Source organism: Solanum dulcamara, chromosome 2 (genome assembly GCF_947179165.1).
Source record: "Solanum dulcamara chromosome 2, daSolDulc1.2, whole genome shotgun sequence".
Lineage (NCBI taxonomy): Eukaryota > Viridiplantae > Streptophyta > Magnoliopsida > Solanales > Solanaceae > Solanum > Solanum dulcamara.
The window spans coordinates 44,052,159-44,079,805 of NC_077238.1; the positions used below are offsets into that span (position 1 = coordinate 44,052,159).

At 35.9% G+C, this 27,647-nt stretch overlaps 1 protein-coding gene across 4 annotated transcripts in view; it reads left to right on the forward strand.

Annotated features, from left to right (window-relative positions):
• The window catches only part of LOC129880536 (uncharacterized), a 99,791-nt gene that overhangs the window by 11,683 nt on the left and 60,461 nt on the right, over positions 1–27,647 (forward strand). For 2 of the 4 annotated variants that reach the window (XM_055954615.1, XM_055954616.1), the window contains exons 2-3: positions 1,760–1,828; positions 11,477–11,542. The exons of 1 other annotated variant lie outside the window; for it this stretch is intronic. In XM_055954615.1, coding sequence (XP_055810590.1) covers positions 1,826–1,828; positions 11,477–11,542 — 69 coding nt within the window. In that variant the 5' untranslated portion in view covers positions 1,760–1,825. The remainder of the gene's footprint in view (positions 1–1,759; positions 1,829–11,476; positions 11,543–27,647) is intronic. One more of the 4 variants, XM_055954617.1, reaches the window with a different exon arrangement.

Below are 27,647 nucleotides of genomic sequence, written 5' to 3' on the forward strand. Positions count from 1 at the left end.
ATGATGATTATGATCATCAATTATAAACTTTAAAGTACTGTAAACTTCACGATAATTGGAGAGTCCATTTTGCTAGTTTTGCTAAGTGGAGACCTTCAAAGGTTTGATTGCAGTGTCACTTTTCGATACCTTGAGTTATGTCCTATATTGAAAATGATTGGTGTAATACGGACCTGAGGATAATAGCTTTTGTGTAACTAGAATCTATGGAAAAACTTAAATGTGGTATCACTTGTGATAATCTCAAATGATGTATGTAAATGTGTTTATTTGGTTTGCGTTTGTAAATAGATGTACTTGATTCTTGCTTCAACTTTTCTCTGGACATACCAAAATGTGAATGAATGGAGTAAAAGCATGGAAATATGTTAGTTTGGTCATGGACCATTTGGATGGGACATGTGACTTGCTTTCCAAATTATGTGCCTCTTCATTTTGCATACATACTGATGTGCTTATGCGCTTCTTCGAAAGGGAACAACCAAAAGAAATAATAAAGATATTCATATGTAAATGAACAATGGAAGTCTAATAGACAAATGAGCCTTGTAAATTTTTGATGTTTTTGTGTATTATTCAAGATTTTCTTTTTTCGGCCTCCTTTGAAATTTGTTTCTTTGAGCCAAGGGTCTATCAAAGATAACCTTACTCTCAAGGTAGCAGTAAGGCCTGTGAGTCAACTGGGTATGATATTGTTGGTTGTTCAATTGAGAATGTTATTGTTGTTGTCAGGTTCAATACTTTTTGTCTTCAACTATAATTTTTTAAAGAAAAATAACAAACACGTGATAAAATTATTCTTCTCCTATCTAGTTAAAAGGCCATAAAAAAATAATATCGTCTGACAGTTAATAGCATAGACAAGAAAGCTATAAATTCTTTCCCCATTTTTCTTACGCCAAAAAAAGGTTAGAATACAAGTAAAAAAACTCGCTCATAATAAAATGATGCAAATACAATATATTAGGCAAAGTATGAAATAGAAAATCCCATAATAATTCAAGGGTATAATTGGGAAGAAGCTTTTTGTAGAGTTTTAAACTAAACACAAAAATAGGTGGAAAGAAATGAATCAAACACTTGATAAAAAATAATCCATGCATTACTAATCCCTTCATTATTAATTCCTGGTTACTAATTCCTCTACATTACTAATCCCTGCCTTAGTAATCTTTGTATCTAATGACCCCTTAGATCTTAGGTTTTTAGGCTCAAATACAACCTTATTCTTTCGAGTTCAAATTTCTCATTTACATCAACTTAGGCGGACACATGTTGGGATATATGGGTATGTTATATTATGCTTCCCCCAGGATCATTCGTCTATAACTTAGAAAATGTTTAACTCTAGGACTTTTCAATTTTTGATAGAATTTCCTTTGTGAATAGGACTATTCAAAACCTATCAGCAAACTAGAAGCAAATATATACAAACCTTACCGGGCGTCACAATAGATGTAGCATAAAGGAATTAGAAAATAATAAATAAAGCTCCTCTTAGCCATTCACTTCATATAAAAACTTTCTTCTTGGTGATAGTTCAGGTTATCAAGCGTTTTGTCACTAGCAAGAAAATTCACAAAGTCTGCAAATCAAGAGATCAAATCATGCAATGCTGCTAGTACTTGATCAGTTGGGAATGAGTCATTAATGTCAATCTCTTACTTGTGTATACATACATCTTCTAATCTAGATAACTGATCTTCCACTTGATTTTCACATACTCTTAGACTTTTACCATAAAATTAAACTCTTGCAGTAATAACACCCACCGAATTAACCGAGGCTGAGCATTCTTTTCGATCATTAGATATCAAAGTGCAACATGGTCAGTGGACAATTACATTTGTACCCAACAAGTATGATTTGAATTTTTCAATAGCATATATATGCCACTGCTAATGATTCCTGTTCAATCACTATGTAATTTTTTTATGCTCCATTAGGTGCTTTGCTATTATAATAAATCAGATGAAACATGTTTTCACGTCTTTGACCTAGAATAACTCCCAAAGTGAACCTGCTTGCATCACACATTAGTCTGAATGGCTTAGACCAATCAGGTGTTATATTCACTAGGGCAACTATGAGTTTTTCCTTCAGATGCTCAAATGCTTTGAGACATTCCTTATTGAAAACATACTTGACATCCTTCTCTAATAATTTTCTTATAGGATTTGCAATTTTTGAGAAGTTTTGTATGAAATTTCTTTAGAAACTTGCATGTCAAGAAAACTTCGAATACGTTTAATAGAGATGGGCGGAGCAGCTTAGGTATTACTTCTATTTTTTTTAAAAAATTAAACAGGTCATGTAGGCCATTTTATAAATAAAAAAATGAAAACAAATACAACCAAATAATAGGTCCAGGCCCAAAAGAGTCCAGAATCAAAAATCAAAAGAAACAAAATCAATCGGTCAAAAAAAGGGGAAAGGGAAATTAGGAAAATACACCACCCTTCACTTTGCTCATATTATTTGATGAGGAGCTCCTATCTGGTGGAACATAGAGGTTAATAACGACAGGAATCACAAGATCCTAGTCACAAATGTTTCAAAGAGAAAGCTAGCTTAAGTAGAAATTACTGAGGACCCTTCAAATCTCACGAGCGTCATGATTCTAGGTCGCTAAAGGCTCCTTTAACATAGCTTCATAGAACCAGAATAACATTGTATCAGTGAGTAATGCTATACCATAATCCTCTTATTCAAAAGATAACTTCATATGATCTGAATCAATCTACCGCTAACAGATTGAGCTCCAAAAGGATCTACTACCAGTTCAGGGATGAATCTTATCAAATTTATGAAATTAAACTGCTGTAGAAACTAGTATGTTGCTATTCCTTCATTGATTAGCATTTCCTTATTTCTTCTATCATGTCAGCCTTGTGTGATGTCTTCCTCGAATGTTTGCTGCTCTAGTTAAATAACTCTTGTTTTGGTATTTCCTTGTGCGCAAATTTGATATTTGTAATTTTTCCATTTGCATGATTGTTCTTCCTTTTTTGGTACCTATTCAATATTAGAGTACTTAATGTGACTTGTACCTACAAAACAAAAAACAATATTGGCAAAAAATCCGCAACTTAGAGTCACCTCTACCAGATTAGGGGCCTCTCTTAGAAAATTGATTTTCTTCACCTCCATCGATATGTTCCAAGGGACTTCCCACGCCCTATCAATAATCTTTTTAAGAGTTAATGAATTTTTTTTCCTAAAGTAATTGGCAGTAAATTATGAGTTATGCCGGAATTTCATCCCCATTCTCATTGTTATTACTTCAACTACAAGTACTGAACCTTCCCCTATAGTTCTGGTCTCAGTATACACAAACTCTCCACTGTCATTCATCACACAAAAAGCACTGGACATAGGTCCCATGGGTTCCTTTACAAGCCCCATGAAAATTACATTCGAAATTCCCCATGTTAGGAGAATTCCAAGTAACTACTTTTGTAACTAGGATTGGAGTATACTCCTCTAGATATTGAAAATGAAAGGTCAGCTCTTAGGATTAGCCAAGGATACCTAGTGATAATAAACAAATAAATGTTCCTACTAATCTCTGTTAATAAATAGTGAACTGACATCCTCCCTCCATGATATATTACATTCCTTCTCTTCCATTGTGCCCTATTACCATGGCATATATTGTCATGCCCCGAGTCTACACCCTAGACGTAGCTGGTACTCAAAAATTATTGTTGGCTCTCAAGTGGACCCCTGGCCTGGGTAACTACTCATTGGAAGACTCAACTCAAAATACAACAATTTAAGACAATGGGAATATAAAAGAATATAAATATTTTTTCTCAATTATTAGCCTTAAATACTCAACATATAGATAACAGGATGTTTAAAACATAATCTCTGAAAACAAAACTGAATGAACTATAAACTTTTTCTATGTCTATGAAGCCTCTAAACTGACTCTGAATAAGTATCGGTACAGGCCCACGACTACCAAAAAAATACTAAAAAGTAAATGACTAGAAGAGTTCTTTCGATTGCAAGGAGGTCTCACCAAAGGTCGGAGGAATATGATCTTCAACAATGCGCCTGTTGAAGATCTGTAGCACCTATATTTGTATCATGAAATGAAGCAGAATCAAAAGACATGAGTACATGAAATGTACGGTATGTAAAATAGTTAAAAGAAAACGTACTCAAAGAATACTCAAGGGAATGAATACTGAAATATCTCAACTTAAAATAAAGCATGAAATTATAAAAAAAATCAATGCTTTACAAAATATAAGTAAGTTAATGCAACTCAGTATAAAAATAATATTTACTCTTTGAAGAGTTTTTCTAACCGACAACCATTACTATAAGCCTCGTGATGATACTACGAACTAATCTCGTTGCTAAAGTCATTCAATACCTTGCTAGAGTAAGGGACACAAACTCATCTCATGGATCCAAATAAAGTTCGTATCAGGGATTGAAGTGAGGAGTCGCCCGAACTAACGACACGATCCTATCCTACACTGCTACGTAGTTTATGGGATTTTAGTTATCTAAACTCTTCTCAAATTAGCGCTCAATACTACTCTCAAAAATTATATATAATGCTTATATACTCAAGTGAGTGAAAATACTCAACATATAACTCATTTAGTCTCATTGGACTTTACTTTATTATGCTCAAACTCGTTTCTCAACTCTTATACCTTTTCTTGAAAATCAAAATACAATTAGGACTACTTGTATCTCCTCGAACTCTTTCTCAAAAATGTCATTTATACTCAGTACTCATACTCTTTTATACTTGGTAAAATCATGCATAACTCAAAAAGGTAGAACTTTATAACTCAATTGATATAATGTACTCGAAACTCCTTTCATAATAAAATCATGAAAATATATCATAATTCAACTAAAAATAATGCATAGTAAGAAAAATTATAAATACTCAACTAGGGTTCATGTGAATGTAAACGTGAACAACAATTCAAGAACTCACAGTATGGAAATAATGGCAATAGAATCAAATACGTAGAGAACTGAATAAGAGATTAAATAACTAACTCAAAAACTCAATTTCACTAGATTAAAACTCAAGCTTGAACTCTTAAATTATGGAATTAAGATGTAGAGCACGACGAAGAACTCAGTCCAACTCTATGAATAGCCTTACATACCTGGAAGAATGATGATCTTGTGAAAATCGAAGAACTCAATGCCCATGCTTGAACCCTAGCTTTTCTCCTCCCTAATCTTTGATATTGAATATTATAAGTATTAATGAGGAATAACGCAGGCAGAGTAATAATAAGGGACTCAAATCAGTCTCAAAACATCAATATTTTGGTTTGAAAAGGGTAAAAAAAGACCAAACTATCCTTCATTAAAACTATCATTGAGTTATCTATGGGTTGTTCTAAGGACCATAGGAACTCTTATGAGCCATAGAAGACACCTCATAGAAAATGGTATTGTAAGACCTCGAGAGTTGAGAAGTCAAAATGAAGGGAAAACTTAGGAAAAATAGATTGGTTCAAGGTCTACAACACAATCTATGAGTTGTAGGAAATCCTACGAGTCGTAGGAGTGACTCGTATGATTGATGCTGAGTTTGGAAATTTAGCTAAGTCAGGAGGTGAGTCCATGAGTCAAGTTACGACTCGTAGAAGTGAAGAAGCTCTAGAAGTGAGTCGTAGTTGCAGAACCTGAGTTCTGCAAATAGTAGGTCTCAGTACCTTTTCTACTACTCAATAGGTTGAGTCATAGAACTTTTGATGAGTCGTAAAGTTTAGTCATAGAAGAAACTTTAGAGACTCAGGTTTTAGGGTCATTCTCTATGAGTTCTTCCACCCATAGAGTCCCAAAACCCCCTTTTAATCAAATCTCTTGATTTCAAGTAAGATTTTTTATGGGTCATTCTAATTTCTACTTAATAGCATGAATCCTGATTAAGCTAATGATTATTGGTCCATTTTGATACAAAATGATTTCAAATATATGGATTGATGGTTTGCAAGTATTTTCTCTACTTAGCTCCTTAAAGGGTCTTGCAATTCATGGTGAGTTGCTTAAAGCATGGTTTTAAATTGATGAACTTCATAGTGTTATAGATGATTTCATCTACATACATTTTGAAATTTGAATTGACTTGAACCTACCTAGTTTTACTCTATTTTCATTAAAGCATAATTTGACAGTGATGGACTTCAATTAGAAGTTTAGGAAAGCTAATGACTATGATTATGGGAGTTTTTCAGTGAAAGAACGAATGTTGGTGAGAGGTTCTCACCCAAGCTATGAATTCTTTATGCGATAAGGACAATTCTTTCATACTTGAATCACCAAAGGTTTAAGGATGTCACGATCCAATCTCATAGGCCGTGACTAGTGCCCGAACTAGACACTTGTGTGCACACCTGTTAACTATAATCAAACCACACATAATATAGAATTTAAGGAAATAGAATGTCATCTCAAAACTGTCACATATTTATAAATTAACACAACCTGTCTCTTGAGGAGTTACAACATCAACAGATAACATGAAACACAAGCCGAAAAGGCTGCCACTATGCACAACATTCTAAAATATACATTTACGCAAGCCGACAAAGCTGCCACTACAATAGAAAACATCTTCAAAACATAAGTCATGTTAACATAGATGGACAATATCTATATACAACCCACATATATGTCTACAGACCTCTAAGAGTATTAACAGTAGCATATGATGGGATAGGGCCCCATCGTACCCCTGGATAAATAAATCTATATATCAAAAGGATCGGTACCAAAAGTCTAGGCTCCAGGACAATGAAGCACTTCAAAATAGCTGAGTGGAAATCCTAAGGTGACGGATCCCCAAAATGAGTATCTGTACATTCGGGCATGAAACGCAGTCCCCCAAAGAGAGGGGGTCAGTACGACATATGTACTGAGTAAATAAAGCATAAAATACCATAAAGAAGATCACATCCGAAGTAGAGATTTAGGAGACAAGTATGGTAATCAAGAAATCAGTGTACCTGTATTTTATAAATAAAGTCATACATGTCATTGTCATATGTCATACCCGGCCCATTATGAGACTTGATGAATAAAATCATGTACATATATACCGTACCCGGCCCATCATGGGACTCGGTGCCATAATCATATCATTATATCATCATCTCACGTACCCATCCCTCCAGCGAGGGACTCAATAAATAATGTAGTAGAACCATACATGATAACATATCCGACCTTCTAATAAGGGACTCGGTGGATAATACAATATTAATATGCACAAATAGGGTATCCTTAGCAACCATGTGTAACTATCATCTGAGACTCAATAGAACGAGTAAAATAAGCTAACACTCGAATATCAAAATGATAGTTATGTTAAGTTCTCTCCAACTATCATTATGAACTATATAGATAAAGTCTCAGGGGTCATAGACATATATCAAAAAAATACGAGACAACTTATGATAGTTAAGGACATTGTTCATTATAGAGCCTTTTAAAAAAACTTTTATGCATCATTTACTATCCAATCATATAGAAGTATTGGAGGTAGTAGCTCGACTATTCCAAGAGTTCTAACATCAATAAGTGAATAAAAATTATGAATCATATAAGGAACTTATGAACAGAATTACCCCAAAGCTCATATCATTCAACACTTACATCTAAGACATGCCAAAAGAAAGAAGGGATAGCTTTACATACCTTTAGCATTTATTCGCACACAATATGTATATGCTGCCCAATAGTCTCTCAACCTATATTAAGACGTGAAGCACTATGGTTAAGATATAGAAAGGCATAAAATGTACTTTATCGTTAGTAGGTTATTTCTAAAAAATTGGACAATACCTTCCCCATAATGCTTACTCTCCTTACATCCAACCATCCATACAATCACCAAGCAGCATCCTCAATCACACGTTTAAATGCCATGTTAAGACTAGACAAGACGAGATTCAAGAATACTCCAAACAGCCCACATAACATTTGATAACCATCCACATACGACTACTAATTATTCAATTTATCTTTAATGATCCATAATCTTGACATTTTCATCGAAACAACCCTACAACAACCTAACCAACATATAACACAACGTATCATCTTAACTATCATTAATCTTCCAAGTTCAAGAAGAACAACAACAATATATCAAAATAACCCCCCAACTAACAACGTAAAGAGATGCACGATAATCTCATGAACACCTACGAACATGCCAAATGAACCATCTACGTTCATTATACATTACTTAATACATTTTTTCCATCCAAGTTCATGAACTATACCAGCAACCACACGTTAACAACATCACCTTCTTATGTACAAGAAAATTACATTAACATCATTTTAACTCCTACAACAGCCCACAATAATAACATCAACAATAGTTATAATTAATTCCATCATTTCTGAATTAAGGCAGCCCATTATTTACAATCAACATAATGCAAATTTTAAATCTTAATCCCTCCAATCAACAAGAACAATAACACACCCAAAACAGCCCACTAATTGAACAAAAATGATTTCAACTCTAACCATCAAATTTCTTCACTCTCTCATCATATAATCCATGACAACAACAACCACAATATTAATCGAAATTAATACACCATTTTTAGATTAGAACAACCCCAACACGGCCCAAATGGAGATTTAAAATTAACATATACAATTTTTTCACTTTTAACACATAATCTATAATAATAATAGCAACAACAACAATCAATCCAATCTAATTCAAACAACTCCAATTCTATCCATTTCAACACTAACACTAATCATACTTCCAATTCCATTTAATACAAGTTAATCTCTTCATTACAACATCATCATCTCCAATTTTTATGACAAAAGAAAAACCTTACCTCAAGTTTAATTTGGGCAGATTCCATAATGACTTGCACCATTTGCACATAAAATAACCCTCTACGGCTTGAACAACTTTCCAACATCAACATACATAATTTCATAAATCCAATTCACATTTATACACTAACAACACGTCCAAACTCACCCTAAAATGTATAAAAAATGATCAACTCTTACCTTAACACCTTGACTCCTTAATTTGCTGAAATCTATGAATTGAAACGTTAGGCCTTCTTGCTGCTCCAATGGTCAGTCACGTTGCTATGGACCTTCTAAAGGGTTGTATTACCTTGTAATACTAATTGTTTTGATGACAAAACTTGAGACCTTCCATGGTCAACCATGTCCGAACTTCACCCCTCGCTTGGTAAAGATGAGAGCTTCTCTTTCCCTTAAGAATTTTCTAGAGTTGGAGTGATTTTGTGCTGATAATTTGGTCAACAAGAAGACTATATGTGCTGCCCAAGGTGACTACTTGTCCCCTACTAAAGCATGGGCCAATCAGATTTGGCCATGTGGCAGTGTGGACTACTTTTCAGCCCACTAATGGCTTAATTCATCTTAATTAATCCCAAATTCCCACTTCATAATCCAATTATGGTTAATTAATCCCTAACCTCAATTAATATATCTACACTGATTGAAATTTACAAATAAGTCGAGCCATTTTAAAATTTGAAATTAAGAGTCCTTGAATTTATGTCCATTATCTCACGAATAGTCCAATATATAAAAATATGAACTATAACACCGCCTTTAACTTGAGTCGACTTGCTTGCGAATAATTTGACGTATAAACATATGAGGTATAACAAAGGAGCTATTCTACTGAATGATGATTTGATGTCTAAATTTATAAGTATATTTATGATACTATGATATACTATTCCATGTGTAACATCCCTCAAAAAGCCCACAAAATACCTTAAGAATGCCTTGGAAATATGCCGCTCATGTAACACATTATGCTTAATCTTTTTGGAAAATCCCAATTTGGAATATTGATCAGGGGGTCAAAACCTGCTGGAAAATAGTCTCGGTGAATTTTAAGGACCCGTAGAATGGAAGAAGGATTTTTGAAGAAATTACAAAATAATTTGGTCTGCGACAAGACCGCATCGCAGACCTGAGGATAGTTTTCCGGCCGAGTAGTCCACGACAGGACCGCATCGCGGACCTGAAAAGCAGTTCTGGCCAAATTTAAGTTTTTAAGGGCGTTTTAGACTTTTCCCAAATTATTAGTTATGAATCTAGATATTTTTAGGGCCTAATTCAACTCTATAAATTAACCTAAACCTCTAGTTGTATTCATTCTTATACAATTCATCTATCAAATATTTCTCTCTCTATAAAAAGTCTCTCAAAGGTTTTCATTAAAGACTTCAAGCAAATTCACTCAATTTCTCCATCAAAATTCTCAAGTTCTTCTAAATTAATTGGTGTTCTCACTCAAGGCATGTGAGTATTAATTCATGGATCCTTTCATGCATGAAGCCCAATTAATTTCTCAAGGTTTTCTATCAAATTAAAATATGGTATTTTATGGGTTTTGTGATCTCCAACCCAATTGCATGAATTTTGATTTAAAATATGATCATGAGTCTATTTTGATATAAATTGATAGTTATTGAATTAAATTAAAAAGTTTTCTCATGAATTCTCCTATTTTGATTTCTAGGATTCATGATGTAAATTATGAGTATTTTGATTCATGCTTCTAAAGGATATTATCTATATGAATTATGTATGAAATGATATAAAGTTTATGATCATGAATGTTTTCAAGTAAATTTCATGATTTTCAAGTCAATTGAACATGCATTATAGTCATACCCTAATTTCAAGTTCAAGCTATGGTCAGGAATTTTCAAAGTATGAATTATGACTATGTGTTTTCATGATGATCATGAATTATAAGTATGTTTCAAGGTATGAATTTCATGCAAGTTATGAATTAAGGTGACTTAGGATCCTATGTGGTGACCTAAGGCCTATTGATATGAATTATGCAAAAATAATTGTAATGATCAAAGGACAATTCTCACATTATAAGTATGTTATGAGAATGAGGTACTCTATGATTTCAAGCCTATGATCATGACTATGATATATGATATTATGATATTATGTTATGTATGTATTCCGTAGGATTTGACTTAGCACCGAGTGGACTTGAGGTGGGGGCCCTACCAAAAGCCTTAGTAGCAGCCTCATGTCCCATAAACTACGTGCCACCGTAGGTTGCCTTTATGACCTATCTAGTGGATCTACAAATAGCACATGTTCATGATTAGGAGTCTAACTTGGAAAAGTAGCCTTCTCCTTCTCGATGTGGGTATCATCGGATTCCATGTTATAGCTCGCATGGTCTTATTGTCGGTTATGGTTCCTATTCCACATATGTATGATTTCTTAAGTATGTTATGACTTGAATTTATGTTTTTAAATACTTTGGTCAATATGATTTTCTCATGACTTTACATATTCCATCTTATCATGTGTTTTACTTGACCTTTGTATTCCATGATTTACGTTGCATGTCACGCCCTCCTACTTAATACATTCCAACATACTAATGCATACTTTTTGCCTACATTGTCTCATAATGTAGGGGTTGAGGTTGAAGATCCTAATCGTACATGTAACTAGTAGGCACTTTCTATTCGGTGGTGTTGTGGTGAGTCCTCATTGACCGAGGACTAGTTTCAAGTTGGTTACTATATTCTTTTCAAAAGACTTTTGCTTATGTTGTATATTGAGAGTGAGCTAGGGACATGTCTTAGCCCCCGCCCATACTCATGTTTAGAGGCATCTAGTTGGACATATGTTTGAGTCTATATTGTCATAAGACATTTTTAGATTTCTATTCAACATTTTATACTCTCTTATGATGTTTCCGGTTTTAGGTTTTATATTTCACCTTATGTATGCTTATGATATGTACAAGAGGCTTGGTTGGAGCTCTTCGGGGTTTTGATCACCATGTTATGACTAGGTCCCTAGGTTAGGTCGTGACACCATGTGATTTGACTTAGCACTGAATAAGCCTTGAGGTGGGGTTTGGAAGGGGAATCCTAGCAACAACCTCTTGTTTCATTAACTTTGTGCCACCATACGAGCCCTTGTAGGCTAGGCTAGTGGATCCACAAATGTCCATCTAATGTTAAAGAAATGAATGTTGGTGGAGATCTACCTTGGCAGGCGGTCTCCCCTACCAATGTAGGGGGTTACGTTGGATTCCATATTATAGCTCACATGGTGTTATTATCCGTTATAGTCATCTTCCCACATATGTATGATTCAAATGCTATCTACTTAGTTACTCATGCATATACTCATTTATGTACTTTACTTTGTAAATATCCTAATTTTTTCCATTGTATTGCATGCCTTCTAACTTAGTGTCACGACCCGACCTAGGTCCTAGCCGTAACACAATGATCAAAACCCCGAAGGACCCTGATCAAGCCTCTTAACATATCATAAGCATATATAAGGTAAAGAAAATGTAGAAAATAACATAGGAAGAGTCTAAAACATGATCATAAAGTAAATGTAAACTTGACTACATAGACTCCACAACATATGTCCAATAATGCCTTTACTACTTCAGACAGGCGAAGGGCTAAGACACGTCCCTAGCTCACCCTCAATATGAATATAATAAATTCATTAGAAAGGAAGCAACTCATAACTAGTCCTCAATAGATGAGGACTCACAAAATGTTCGCTGATGTGGAAACTAAACTAGCCACGTGTGGGAATATGATCCTCAACCCCTACATTATTTCATAATGTAGGAAATAATATGTGTTAGTACGTTTGAATGTATTAAGTATGTAGGCATGCCATGCAATATGAATCATAGGATGCAATGATCAAATAATGTATATGATAAAGAGGATAGGTAAAGTCATGAGAAAACCATAATGATCAAAGCATTTAAGATAAATGGTTAAAAATCATAAAAGACCATAGAGATAATATACATATGTGGCATAGAGACATAACCGACAAAAGACATGTGAGTTATAATATGGAGTCCCAATGTCTCCCCATACAACGGAAGAAAGGAGAATGTACTTACTAATGTAGACTCTACCCCGCTAGGCGGGTCATGTACGTACGCTATATGTGCATCCACTAGCTAGGTCATAAAGGCAATGCTATGGTGGCACGTAGTTATGAGACAAGAGACTTTATATAAGGATCCTGTAGATCGAGCCCCCACCTCAAGTCATCATTTAGTGCTAAGTCAAATTTCACGAAATACATAACATAGTAATCATACTTAGCATATATCATAAACTTGTTCATAAACTTCATAATTAATAGAATAGCTTATTTTCATATCATACTTGCAATGTGAGTATAACCCTTTCAACATCACAATATCATGCTTGCATAATTCATGTTATTAGGTTCCTAGGTCGACACATAGGGCCCTAAGTCATATTTCTTCATAACTTTCTTGAAAATCATAACTTGAACATAAATGTAACCCATGATCATAATTCATACTTGAATTTAGAGTAAAAAGCATATACATAGTCAATTTAGATGAAAATCATGAGAATACTTGAAATCATTGAATTTCATAATCATACTTCATGTAACTCATGATTAAAAATAACTTCATGCATGTGCATTCATAATTCAACTTAAAATCAAATAATTTATGTGGAAATATACTTATAATGATTGTTGATACAAGATAAAACATAATTGAAATAGCCCAATGCAATTTATCAAACTAGGGTTACAAACCCAATTGAAATTAATGAAATTTTAGAGTAAAAACCTTGAGACTCCATGGTGAAAGGAACCCATTGATCAATCCCACATACCTTAAATGAATTTGAACTTGAAATTGAGAAAGGAGACTTGTTCTTTAAAGAATTCCTAGCAAAAACTTGAAGATAATGAAGATATCTTAAGAAACCTTGGGAGAGAAGTCTTAAAAATGATCTTGAAATTAATGAGAGAAAAGAATAGACTTATGAGTATTTAGGACAATTACATAATGAATATGGTCCCAAAAATGTCCACATACACTAATGAAAGATTAGGAAATGACTGAAATACCTTCATATAACTGAGAATTGGGACCCATCATGAGTCATCACCATAGAAAGTTAAAGGCACCAAGGTCCGTGGTACTGTCCGGGGTAATGGACTTGAATGGCCACCACGACTCTTGAAGGGCATCACGGTCTGTGGGGATCTTTTGTGGGGTTTCCTTGGGAAAATGTTCTAGGGGCTTGCAGGGATAGTTTTAGAACCTCCTTCACGGAGACCAGGATGGTTCGTGAAGGTTATCACATTCGTGAATAATGGGCATGGTGCAGGACCTGTAAGAAGGTCTACAGGGGTGCACACCATGGGATCTACCACGGTCCATGAAGGGATACACGGCCCGTAGTGGTCAAGCGTGGTCCCTACCTTTGGAAATTTCCTGAGGGCCTTAGGGGAGGGGTCACAATGGAGGGCACCACGACCCGTATCGTGGTCCCTTCCCTGTAGGACTGAAGTTTAGGGACTCCTCCACGGTGACACACCGAGGTGTGGTGCGGACCACGGCATGCGAAGGCCTTTGTGGTCATCACCTGGTGCCAAATTCTAAATATTTTTTTAGATTTCATCTTTTGTTCCTCGTTTTTTGACTTTCAAACTTCCAAGGTCTTTCAATATCTCCACTTTGGGAATATTCATCCTCTAATGGGACTCAAGCAAGAATGAATGGAATAGGAAAGGAGCATAACAACCCAACATGAAGGAAAAATATCTCGATAATGCATAAAAATATGAAATCTTAAATCTCAAGCTAAAACATAACTTTAAAACTAATTTCATGAACATGAATGCGTATGACACCAAGAGAACAACTGAAACACATGATTTCGGCTGGTGAGATCATAGAGGAACTAAGTACCTCAACTAGGCATGGAAGAAAAGAGATGATTATATCGGGATATGATATCAACTTCGGCTTCCCATGTCGCATCCTCAACCTCTTGATTCCTCCATAGCACTTTAACTGAAGCTATTTCTTTGTTTCTTAACTTTCTAACTGTCCGGTCCAAGATTTCGACCGGAACTAGGATCACCAACAAACTTCCCCAATAATGACACATGGAACACCGAATGCACCGATACCAAAGCTAAAGGCAAATCCAACTCATAAGTCACCTTACCAATTTGTCTTAAAATCTGATATGGGACAACATAGCGAAGTCTCATCTTCCCTTTCATACCAAAATGCATAACAACCTTAATGGGTGAAATTTTCAAGAAAACCCAGTCATAACTTCAAATTCAAGTTCCCTTCTTCTCACATCTGCATAGAACTTTTGTTGGCTTTGGGTTACTTTCAATCTTTTTCTAATGAGTCTAACCTTCTCCATAGCCTCAAATACCAAATCAGGTCCTATCAAAGCAACTTTACCCACCTTAAACCAACCGATAGGGGATCTACACTGCCTGTCATACAAAACTTTAAATGGAGCCATCTCAATGCTAGAGTGATAACTATTATTATAAGCAAACTTTATTAATGGCAAATGATCTTCTCAATTTCCTTTAAAATCATTAATGCATAATCTCAACATATCCTCTAATGTCTGAAAGGTATGCCTGGCCTGACCATCCATTTGTGGATGAAAAGTTGTACTAAGCTTCACCTTAGTACCAAGACCCTTTTAGAAGGATCTTCAAAACTGGAATGTAAACTGAGTACCTTGATCCGAAATAATGAATAATGGAACACCATAAAGCTTAACCAACTCTTGAATATACAATCTAGCATAGTCCTCAGCGAAATATGAAGTCATAACTAGGAGAAAATAAGCCGACTTAGTCATTTGGTCAACAATTACCCAAATGAAATCATATTGCTTACGAATATGAGGCAAAATTGTAACGGAGTCCATAATCAAGGCTACATATTTCAAGGTAGGACTATCAATGTATTGAGCCAAACCTCCCAATTTTTGATGCTTAACTTTTACTTGTTGGTAATTAGCGCACTTAGCCATGAATTCCGCAATAACCCTCTTCATGACATTCCACCAATACACATCTCTCAAATCTTGATACATATTTGTGGAATTAGGATGAATATAATACCATAAACTATGAGCTACGGACAATAACATTTCTTTAAAGACAAAAAGTTGCCCGCGTCTCGTAAGGCCAAGAGTTCTATCATTCCTCTCTGTCAACTCGAAGTCTAAGGCAAGGAACTTTCCATTATATTTTCTTTTAACATTCTAAACACAAATTCGTCCTTCATATGTCAAAACACCATCTTCACCTTCGGAGAAAGCCTCAATGGCTTTTTGGGCAACTACTTTCTTCAATTCAACCAAAGAGGGATCATCGTCTTGCTTTACCTTTACATCCACCACAAGAGATGATTCAGAATCATTTTGCACAGTAACACACCATCTTTGGAATCAACCAATCGAACACCAAAACTGCCTAATCTATGCACATCCTAAACTAGCTCTATCTTTTCATCCTCAATATGAGCAACACTGTTCATGGATAGTCAAATAAGAGTATCGGCAACCACATTTGCATTACCTGGATGGTATTGCATACTCATATCATAGTTCTTCAATAACTCAAACCATATCCTTTGTCGAAGGTTCAAGTCTTTTTGAGTGAACACATATTGCAATATCTTATGATCAGTGAAAACATCCACATGAACACAATAAACATAGTGTCCCCACAACTTCAAAGAAAATACCACCGCCGCCACCTCCAAGTCATGAGTCGAATAATTCTTCTCATGTGCCTTGAGTTGTCTTGAAGCATAAGCTATCACTTTACCATTTTGTAGTAGAACACAATCAAGGCCAACTCGTGAAGAATCACAATACACAACAAACCCATCAGAACCTTCCAATAAAGTCAACACCAGAGTGGAAGTAAGCTTATCCTTCAACTGTTGGAAGCTTTTCTCACATGCCTCGTACCATTGGAACTTCACCTTTTTTGAGTGAAAGTAATCAAAAGTGATGCAATGGAAGAAAAACCTTCCATAAACCATCTATAATAACTCCTAAGCCCAAGAAACTTTGAATGTCGAAACGATTTAATGGTCTAGCTCAATTCTTAACTGCCTGGTCTACTTGGATCAACCATAATTCCTTCTATAGAAACAATATGACCACGAAAAACAAATGACCTTAACCAAAATTCACATTTACTAAACTTTGCATACAGCTAACGGTCCTTGAGAAATTGCAACACAATCCTCAAATAATCGGCATGTTCTTTCTCACTTCGAGAATAGATCAAAATATCATCAATTAACACAATCAAAAACATATCCAAGTATTGCATCAACACACTGTTCATTAGATCCATGAAAGCTGCAGGGGCATTCTGTCATGACCCAACCCCGTAGGCGATGACTGGTGCCCGAGTTGGGCACCCATATACATACCTATCAACTGTAGTCAAATCGAACTATAAAAAAAGTGATACTACTCACAAATATCCTAATGAATTAAAACTTTTTCATGTACGTATGACCTTTTTTATTCGTACCATATCCTAAAAAGGCACTCAAGCTGACAAGGCTGCCATAACACAATAACGTGTATAACATGACATACTTACAAATAACCCACATACACATGTCTACAGGCCTCTAAGAGTAATAATTGTATCATATGGTGGGACAGAGCCCCCACCGTACCCCTGAATAAACAAATATATATATCAAATGACCAGCGTTACAAGTTAGGCTCCGGAATAGTAAAACACTTCCAACATAGCTGAGTGGACATCCTATGCCAGTGGATCCCCCAAAAAATAAATATCTGTACCTACAGGCATGAAATGCATCCCCCCGAAAAAAGAGGGGTCAGTATGATATATGTACTGAGTATGTAGCATAGACTGTAATAAGTAAAGTCATTACCAGAGTAGAATGTGCAAAAATGAACAAAGTATCCAGAAATATCAAAATGCTTATCATAACCACAAATAAGGTATGCAGAAAAATATATGCCATATCCGGCCCCATTATGGGACTCAATGAACAAATCGTGGTCATTTCCCCATCACTAGTGCCACAGCACATCATAACTCCAGAGTAGGGAATATCTCCGTAACAGATCATATCATATCAGATAGTCATATCAGATCATATGTGTACATGACACATCATAACTCTATAAATCCCATGTACAGGTCATACCTGCCCCCTCATGTCGGGGTACGGTGAATAATGCAGAGAAGTACGCACGATAATAAAACCTGACTCGGGCTCGGTGAAGGAAGCATTGAGGCATCCACAAGTGGAGTAGTGATAAACTATATGCAATATAAAATACAAAATATTTCCAGAGACTCAATAGCGTAACTCTGATGCCAAGACATATAAGAGAAATTGAGTGATAATCATAGTGCATGTCTTTCAGATGTCACGATGGTCTATGTCAAAATAGTCTTTCTAAAATCATTTTCCATATTTCCATATATATTATGGGGCTCAATGGAATAATTAAAATAGGCTATCATTCAAAATCAAGACAAGAATCATATTAAGTACCTTTTGAAAGTTACTAAGGGTTATATCAAAATAGCACTTTTGGGAATCATATACACCTATCAAGGCATAACAAATATCTTTTGGAAAATCAAGAAGTTAGCCATCCTAGTGGTTCTACGAATAGGATCTTCCTTGGAATTATATAAAAGTCATATACTTGCTTCATAAAAACCATGTCAATAAGGAAGATTAACTTTACATATTTATGCCCAAAATATGCCAAGAGATAGAATAAGCTTAATACACTTATGCCAAGGACATGCCAAAAGAAAGTCTAAGCCTTACATACTTATGCCAAAAACATGCCAAAAGAAGGAAACGTTAGCTTTACATACCTCTTACGGATTACTCTTAACACGTTTGCCTCATCGTCTCTTGAACCTATTTAACATGAAAGAAATAGGAGCGTCAACAACCCTCGACTTTCCATCATCTTTAAGTTACAGACGAGTATTCATAGAACTCATCTCCTCGCTCGCCTTCTCAACTAGTTCCTTAGTTAGTTAAGGAGTTAATGGAAATCGGGCAGCACCTCCCCTATAACGTGCCCTATTCGAATTTCCAATTACATTCCTAATCACTACAGACAACTAAAAATAACAACCTGCAGCTCATATAAACATAAAACATGGCAACATTAAACAATACAAACTCCAAACAACTCGCTTAAACTACGATATCAAAATAGGGTCTTTAATCTTTATTTCGTAAAACCTTTAACTATACGAAACCGAGGGTCATGTGGCTGCAACCATAAGCCCAAAAACCTCTTTTAGAATACTTTTAGGCCCTGCAACACACCACCACACACCTGCAGCATCACACCACAAGCACAACACCTTGTTTAAACTTCAATTTAACTATAACGACTCCAATTTAGCTTGCTTCGAACGTTAAACATTTCTACGACATTTTTACACTTCCATCAGCATAAAAGGTGTTTAATACACCCTATAAAAACACCATAAACTTCAAATTGGAATAAAAGACCTTACCTTACCCGAAATTAGCCCAAACTTGCCAAATCGCACCTCGGAAACTCTTCAAACTTGCTAAAATCGCGCGGACTGCTTGTTATCCATTTGGTGCTGCTCCAAGCCATTATTTTATATTATTAACACCTTCATATCATTTCAAACCCTTACCAAAACGTGGGAGAAGAGAACCAAGCCATACCTTAACAAATGGCTTTCCAAACTTGCTGAAAATTAACTTCGGAAACTCCTTAACATGCTGAAAGTTGTGGACTATTCGTGTCCCTTCTTTGCTTTCCCAAATAGATATTTTACACTATTAAACTCCATCATGTAGCCTTGGTATACCTTAAATAATTAATTTACGAAACGAAATCAGAGGGCTTACCTTAAATTGGAGCAACCCATGGCTGCCTCTCTCTTGTTCTCATGTTTTTGCTCTCCATTTTTCGCTAAGTTCTTATAACCCTATTTCCAATCTCCTCTCTTATGGAGTATCTCCTTCTCTTTCTTTAGGATTATTTTATAGCATTATAGATTATCCGACTCACATGACGACTTCTAAGAAACTTAAGAGACTTCCTAGAAACTTAAGAAGCTTAAGAAGCATTCCAAGGTACCAAAGTACGGGGTGTAACACATTCATTAGTCCAAAAGACATAACCAAGAATTCAAAGTGACCATACCAAGTTATAAAAGCCATCTTCGGAATATCACATTCCCTTAGTCAAAGTTGATGATAACCCGAACGGAGATCAATCTTTCTAAAGTAGCTTTGTCACGACCCGACCTAGGGCCTAGTCCTAACATAGTGATCAAAACCCTGAATAGCTCCAACCAAGCATCTTGTCATATCATAAAGTATAAATAAGGTAAAGTAAATTCATAAATATCATAAGAGAGTATAGAATATGAAACATAACAGAGAATGTCACTTGACTACATAGAATAAAACCATTTGTTCAACTAGATGCCTCTACTCATGAATATAGGGCGGGGTTAAGACATGTCCCTAGATCACCCACATAGTAAAGAAATAAATTTCTTTTGTAAGTAGGAAAACAACAACTCAAAACTAGTCCTCGATAAATGAGGACTCACCACAACTACTTTGACAAGCAAGCTTAACTAGCCACGTGGATGGATACGATCCTCAATCTCAACCCCTACATTATGAGATAATATAGGAAACAATATGTTCTAGTGCATTTGAATGTACTAAGTATGTAGGCATGGTATGCAATATAAATCATAGGATGCAATGATTTAGAATATACATGATAAAGAGGATAAGTAAAACCATGAGGAATCCATAATGATCCAAGAATTTAAAAGACGTAACCGAAGATAATAAAATAACATAATACTCATATACATATGTGGGATAGGAACCATAACCGACAATTAGACCATGCGAGCTATAACACGGAATCCTGTTGTCTCCCATACCACGAAGAAAAAAAGGAAATCTACTTGCCAAGGGAATCTCCCTATTCATGGATAGTCTAGTAAATCATGCTATTTATATAGAAACATACTCATAATGATCATAAACAATGATTTAAATAAAAATTGAAATGGCCCAATACAATTCATCAAAATTGAAGTTGGAAAGTAATGAGAATTAAAGAGATTATTGAAATAAACCTTGGACTTGAATTTGATAAAAGAGGCTTGCTCTTGAAGAAACCCTAATGGAAGCTTGATGAACTCTTGAGGAATCTTGGGAGAGAAGTTTAAAATTTGTTTAGGAAAATAAAAAGTTTAGGAGTATTTAAGATCCAATTCATAATGAATCTAGTCCTTAAAAACGTCCACACACATTATTAGAATGTAGAAAAAATACCAAACTACCCCTCATTAAAATTTTAATCTAGCAACCCTACGACTTGAGCCCACGGGTCATAGATATGGTGACAAGTCGTAATGATGACTCGTCTTGCAGGTCTTGATAAAGGCCTAAAAATCAAGCCTCAGTACTTTTGCTATGGATTGTGTTTACGACTCGTCGTCCTTTCTGTGGGTCATCAAAAAGGATAGTCTTGTAAGTCTGAAAAACCTACAAGTTGATAGTCTCTGAAGTTGCATCATGACTTATTTATAAGAGTCATAAACCTCTCTACAATACTTCCTGTTGATTCATAGAAAATATTCTGAGGGTTAGTGGTTCGCAGGGTTCGAGGCTTGCTCTACGGCTTATTTCTATGAGTCGTAGACTATTGTAGACTCATAGACCCTAACTTGACTTATCCAAATTTCCAATCCTCTTCTTCACCTATACGAGTAAAGTTAAAGACCTATAACAACTTCTATGAGTCATAGACTGACTCATAGACGTGAGTCAGTTTCAATCCTTTTTGAAAAAAATTACTTTCGTTCGTCTTTTCGTCTTATGGGGTCTTACAATATCTCCCCCTTGAGAACATTCTTCCTCGAATGAGATTCAACTAGTGTAGGAAAGACATGGAAAGAGGACTAGAAACCAACATGAACAGGAGGACACCTTAAAATGCGTAGAACATGTAAGCATCATACTTATCATAAAACATGGCTTTTGAAAAAAAATCACTTTCATGAATCATACATAAATAAGAATGACATATGAAACTAAAATGTAGGAGAGAAACTTAGTAAATTTAGGCTTGAGTAAAAGGAAAGAGGTATGGATAACGCTTCATCATGTCTGCCTTCACTTCCCATGTAGCACTCTCTACTTGTTGATTTCTGCACAACACCTTGACTAACGCAACATCTTTATTCCTTAACCTCTTCATTTTCCGGTCTAGGATTTCCATCGAAACTTCCTCATAAGTCAAATTCTCATTAATTCTCACAATTTCCAATGGCACAATAGAGTTTGGATCACCACAAATTCTTTCAACATTGATACATGAAATACCGGATGAACCATAGCCAACTCAAATGGAAAATCTAACTCATATGCCACTTTACCAACACGTTTCACTATTCTATAGGGTCCTACATATCTAGGACTCAACTTCCCTTTCTTCCCAAATTGCATTACTCCTTTCATAGGTGAAACCTTCAAATACACCCAATCATCCACATTAAATTCAAGCTCTATTCCCCTAGTATCCAAATAGGACTTTTGACGACTTTGACCATTTTCAATCTTTTTCTTATGAGCCTTACCTTATTCATAGCATCAACAACTAAATATGGACCAATCAATGCCATTTCACCCACTTCAAACCATCCAACCGGAGATCTACATATTCTCCCATACAAGGCTTCATAAGGAGCCATTTGGATGCTAGAGTGATAACTATTATTGTAGGCAAATTCAATCAATGGAAAATGCTCATCCTAAATTCCTTTAGGATCAATCACACATGCTCTTAACATATCTTCCAAAGTTAGGATCATTCTTTTGGCTTGTCCATCAGTTTGAGGATAGAAATCGGTACTTAGCTTAACTCTAGTGACAAGACCTTTTTTAAATGACTTCCAAAATTGTGAAGTGAATTGAGTACCTCTATCCGTTATAATTGACAAAGGAACACCATGAAGTTTTAAAAGTTCACAAATGTACAACCTAGCATAATCTTCAGCACTAATCTTCACCGGTAGAAAATGTGTTGATTAAGTCATTCGGTTCACAACGACCCAAATAGAGTCATGTTTTTTTCTAGTTAGAGGCAAACCCGTTACAAAGTCCATGTTCACATATTCCCACTTCCAAGTAGGAATTTCATTATCTTGAGCCAAACCTCCTAGTTTTTGATGGTCAACTTTAACTTGTTGACAATTAGGACACTTAGCCACAAGCTCCACTATGGCCTTCTTCATGCCATTCTACCAATACACTTCCCTCAAATAACAATACATCTTGGTGGATCCCGGATGAATTGAATATTGAGAGCTATGGGCCTCATTCAATATCAGCTCTCTTAGTCCATCAATATTAAAAACACACAAACGACCTTGGTAACATAGTACCCCATCTCCCTTTGGGAGAAAGACTCAATTTCCTTTTCGAAAACTAACTTCTTTAATTCAACCAACACCGGATCATTATCTTGTTTAGCCTTAACATTCGGCACAAGAGACGATTCCGATCCATTATGTACCAGGACACCTCCATTATTGGAGTCAACCAAATGCATACTTAAATGTGCCAATCGATGAACATATTTAACCAAATCCTTCTTATCTTCCTCAACAAATGCAACACTACCCATGGATAATCGACTAATAGCATCGATTGCAATATTTACCTTACCCAGATGGTACATTACACTCATGTCATAGTATTTTAGAAGTTCAAGCCACCTCCTTTGTCTAAGGTTCAAGTCCCTTTGGATAAACACATATTGCAAACATTTATGGTCAGTGAACACATCAACATGCACCTCATAAAGATAGTGAAGCCATATTTTCAAAGCAAACACAACCATCGCAAGTTCAAGATCATGGGATGGATAGTTCCTTTCATGTACCTTAAGTTGCCTTGAAGCATATGCCATTACCTTACCATGTTGCATTAATACACAACCTAAACCAACACATGAGGCATTACAATAAACCACAAATCCATCCGAACCTTCTGGCAATATCAAAATAGAAGCCGACATAAGACAATCCTTCAATATTTGGAAGTTGTTTTCACATTCATCCGACCATTAAAATTTCACCTTCTTTTGGGTTAACTTAGTCAAAGGCGAAGCAATAGAAGAAAACCCTTCAACAAATCTTTTATAGTACCCGACTAGACCCAAGAAACTTCTAATGCCCAAAGGGGATATTGGTCTAGGACAATTCTTAATCGCCTCCATTTTCCTTGGATCTAATTTAATTCCATTACCGAACACCACATGGCCATGAAATGCAACTTCCCTTAGCCAAAACTCATTCTTATTAAATTTGGCAAATAATTGCTTCTCCCTTAATGTTTGCAATACAATTCTCAAGTGACCCATATGATCTTTCTTATTTCGAGAATAGATCAAGATGTCATCAATGAACACCACAACAAACATGTCCAAGTATGGCTTAAAAATTTGATTCATCAAATCCATGAAGATAGCGGGAGCATTAGTCAAACCAAATAACATTACTTAAATTCAAAATGACCATACCTTGTTCAAAATGTTGTTTTAGGAATATCACACTCCCTTACCCTTAGTTGATGATAACTGGATTAGAGATCAATCTTAGAAAAGTAACTTTCTTCTTGTAATTGGTCAAACAAGTCATCTGTCCTCAGAATTGCATACTTGTTCTTTACGGTGACCTTGTTCAATTATCGGTAATCTATACACATTCGGAGTGACCTATCCTTCTTCCTAACAAACAACACGGGATCACCCCACGGTGAAATACTTGGCCTTATCAAACCCTTATCCAACAAATCCTTCAATTACTTCTTTTAACTCCGTAAGTTTAGACAGAGCCATACGGTAAGGAGGAATAAAAATAGGTTGGGTATCAGGAAGGAGATATATGCCAAAATCAATTTCACTTTTGGAAGTACTACTGGGCAAGTCATGAGGAAACACATCGTGAAACTCATTAACTATAGGGACCAACTAAAGAATGGGAGTTTCGGAATCAACATCCCTAACTAGCACAATATGATAATGCACCCTTTGGAAATCATTTTCCAATCCTTAAGACATGAGATAAATCAACCCTTAACCACTAAATTGTTACCCTTCCATTCAAGAATAGGCTCATTAGGAAAGTGAAACTTAACCACACGGGTCCTACAACATATAGATGCATAAGCGGTGTGTAACTAATCCATACCAATAATGATGTCAAAATCGATCATGTAGAGTTCAACAAGATCACATGAAATAACTTTGTGCAAGACCGACATGGGAATTTTTTTATAAGATCTCTTGGCTAATACTGAATCACCAACAGGAATATAAACCAAAAAAGGTTCCAATAACACTTCCGAGCACACATTAAATCACATATCAAGGTATGGAGTAACAAAAGACAAGTTGGCACCCGAATGAAGGAATGCATAAACATCAAAGTTAAAGACCCATAATATATCTGTGACCACATTGGGAGTCTTATCCACATCTTTCCTAGCATGAAGGGCATAGAATCGGTTGTTACATTGGCCACCCTTAGGTTGAGCTTGGGTTCCTTGTTGCACTTGGCCTCCTTGTGGATGGCATTTTCCACCCTTGTTGGCTATATGAGGGCACTCGGACTGCTTATAGATCATCTTACCACATCCATAGCAAGCACCCGTTCCCATCAAACATCTACCTCCATGATTCTTTGCACACTTTGCACACTTAGGAAAACAAGGGCTACTAGCATTCACAACTCCTCCTCCTTGAGCTTTAGAGTATGGTACCCTATCATTAGCAAACTTCTTCCCCAAGCCTTGTCATTTTTTAGAGCAGCCACTGCTACCACCATCGATCCTAGCATGAAGAAACCCACCTTCATACTGGGCCCTCTTAGAATCCCTTATCCTTATCTCCTTGAGCTTTTCTCCTTCAATTTGTTCGACAAATTCATGAGCCAAGAAATGTACATTTCTTTATCAAGCATGGAAGTACAATATTCCTTAGCAACCAATTCAGACATCCCCAATATAAATTGACTTATTCGGGCACGTGGATCATCAACCAATAAAGGAGCATACTTGGATAACTTAGTAAACTTGAGGGTATATTCCCTCATTCCCATATTGCCTTGTCAAAGATAATGACCTCCAACACCTTAGATTCCCTTAGTTCAAGAGGGAAAAAATGATCAAAGAAAGAAAGTTTAAAGGCTTCCCATTCAATAAGACCTTCATCCACCCTCTCTATCTTCCATTGGTTATACCATACTTGTGCAACACTCTTAAGTTGATTGGCTGCTAACTCCATTTTTCTTTGGACGACACCCCCATAATGCTCACTATCTTGTAGACCTTATCTATAAATTCTTGAGGGTCCTCATCAACCTTTGAGATATAAAAGTCCAGAGGGTTTATTCGAGCAAAGTCCCTCACTTTTGAGGAACTGCAACCCCTTGATTGGTCACTAATTAGGCTAGCATAGTAATGGCAGTCTGAAACTCTGCACTAGTCACTTGGTTAGGTAGGAGACCATTGTCTTGAGGAGATGGGGGAACTTGGACTTCATTAACATTATTTCCCCTTGGCAATGGTGGTCTTCTTGGAGGTATGATTTCTGAAAATTGCAAAGGAAGAACATTAGGGAAAGGGAGTCTTAAGGTCAACTTTATATCATAACATAGAACATGAAAGAAGTGACAATTCCTAAAACATCTTATAACCTCCTATTCATAGATGTGGAACACTTCACAACCATGACTAAACCTTTACTTGACGCGGCATGCTGGATGCCCTAGGATATCTTAAAACTTGTTCTTTGATACCAAGTTTGTTATGAACTAATCTAGATCCTAGTCGTAACACGGTGACCAAAACCCTGAAGGGCTACGACCAATCATCTTGTCATATCATAAAGCATACATTAGGTAAAGTAAATACAGAAAGATCATAAGAGAGTCTACAATATGGAGCATAATGGAGAATGTCACTTGATAACATAGACTCAAAACATTGGTCCAACTAGATGCCTCTACTCATGAATATGGGCGGGGGATAATACATTTCCCTACCTTAACCTTATAGTAATGAAATAAATGTCTTTTGGATGTAAGAAAAAAAACTCAAAACTAGTCCTCGATAGATGAGGACTCACCACAACTCCTTTGACAAACAAGCTCAACTAGCCACATGTATGGATACGATCCTCAATCTCAACCCCTATATTATGAGACAATATAGGAAACAATATGTGTTAGTACGTTTGAATGTACTAAGTATGTGGGCATGGTATGCAATATAAATCATAAGATGCAATGATTTAGAATATACATGATAAAGAGGATAAGTAAAACCATGATGAATACCATAATGATCCAAGCACTTAAAAGACATAAACGAAGATCATAAAATAACATAATACTCATATACATATATGGGATAGGAACCATAACCGATAATAAGACCATGCGAGATATAACATGTAATCCTATTTTCTCCCTGTACAATAGAGAAAAAAAGGAATCTACTAGCCAAATATCCCACTAGGCGGGTCATCTACATATGCTATATATGGATCAACTAGCTAAGCCATAAGGCAACCTACAGTAGCACGTAGTTTAAGAGACATCAGGTTGCTACTAAGGCTTTTGGTAGGGCTCCCACCTCAAGTCCTCTTGGTGCTAAGTCA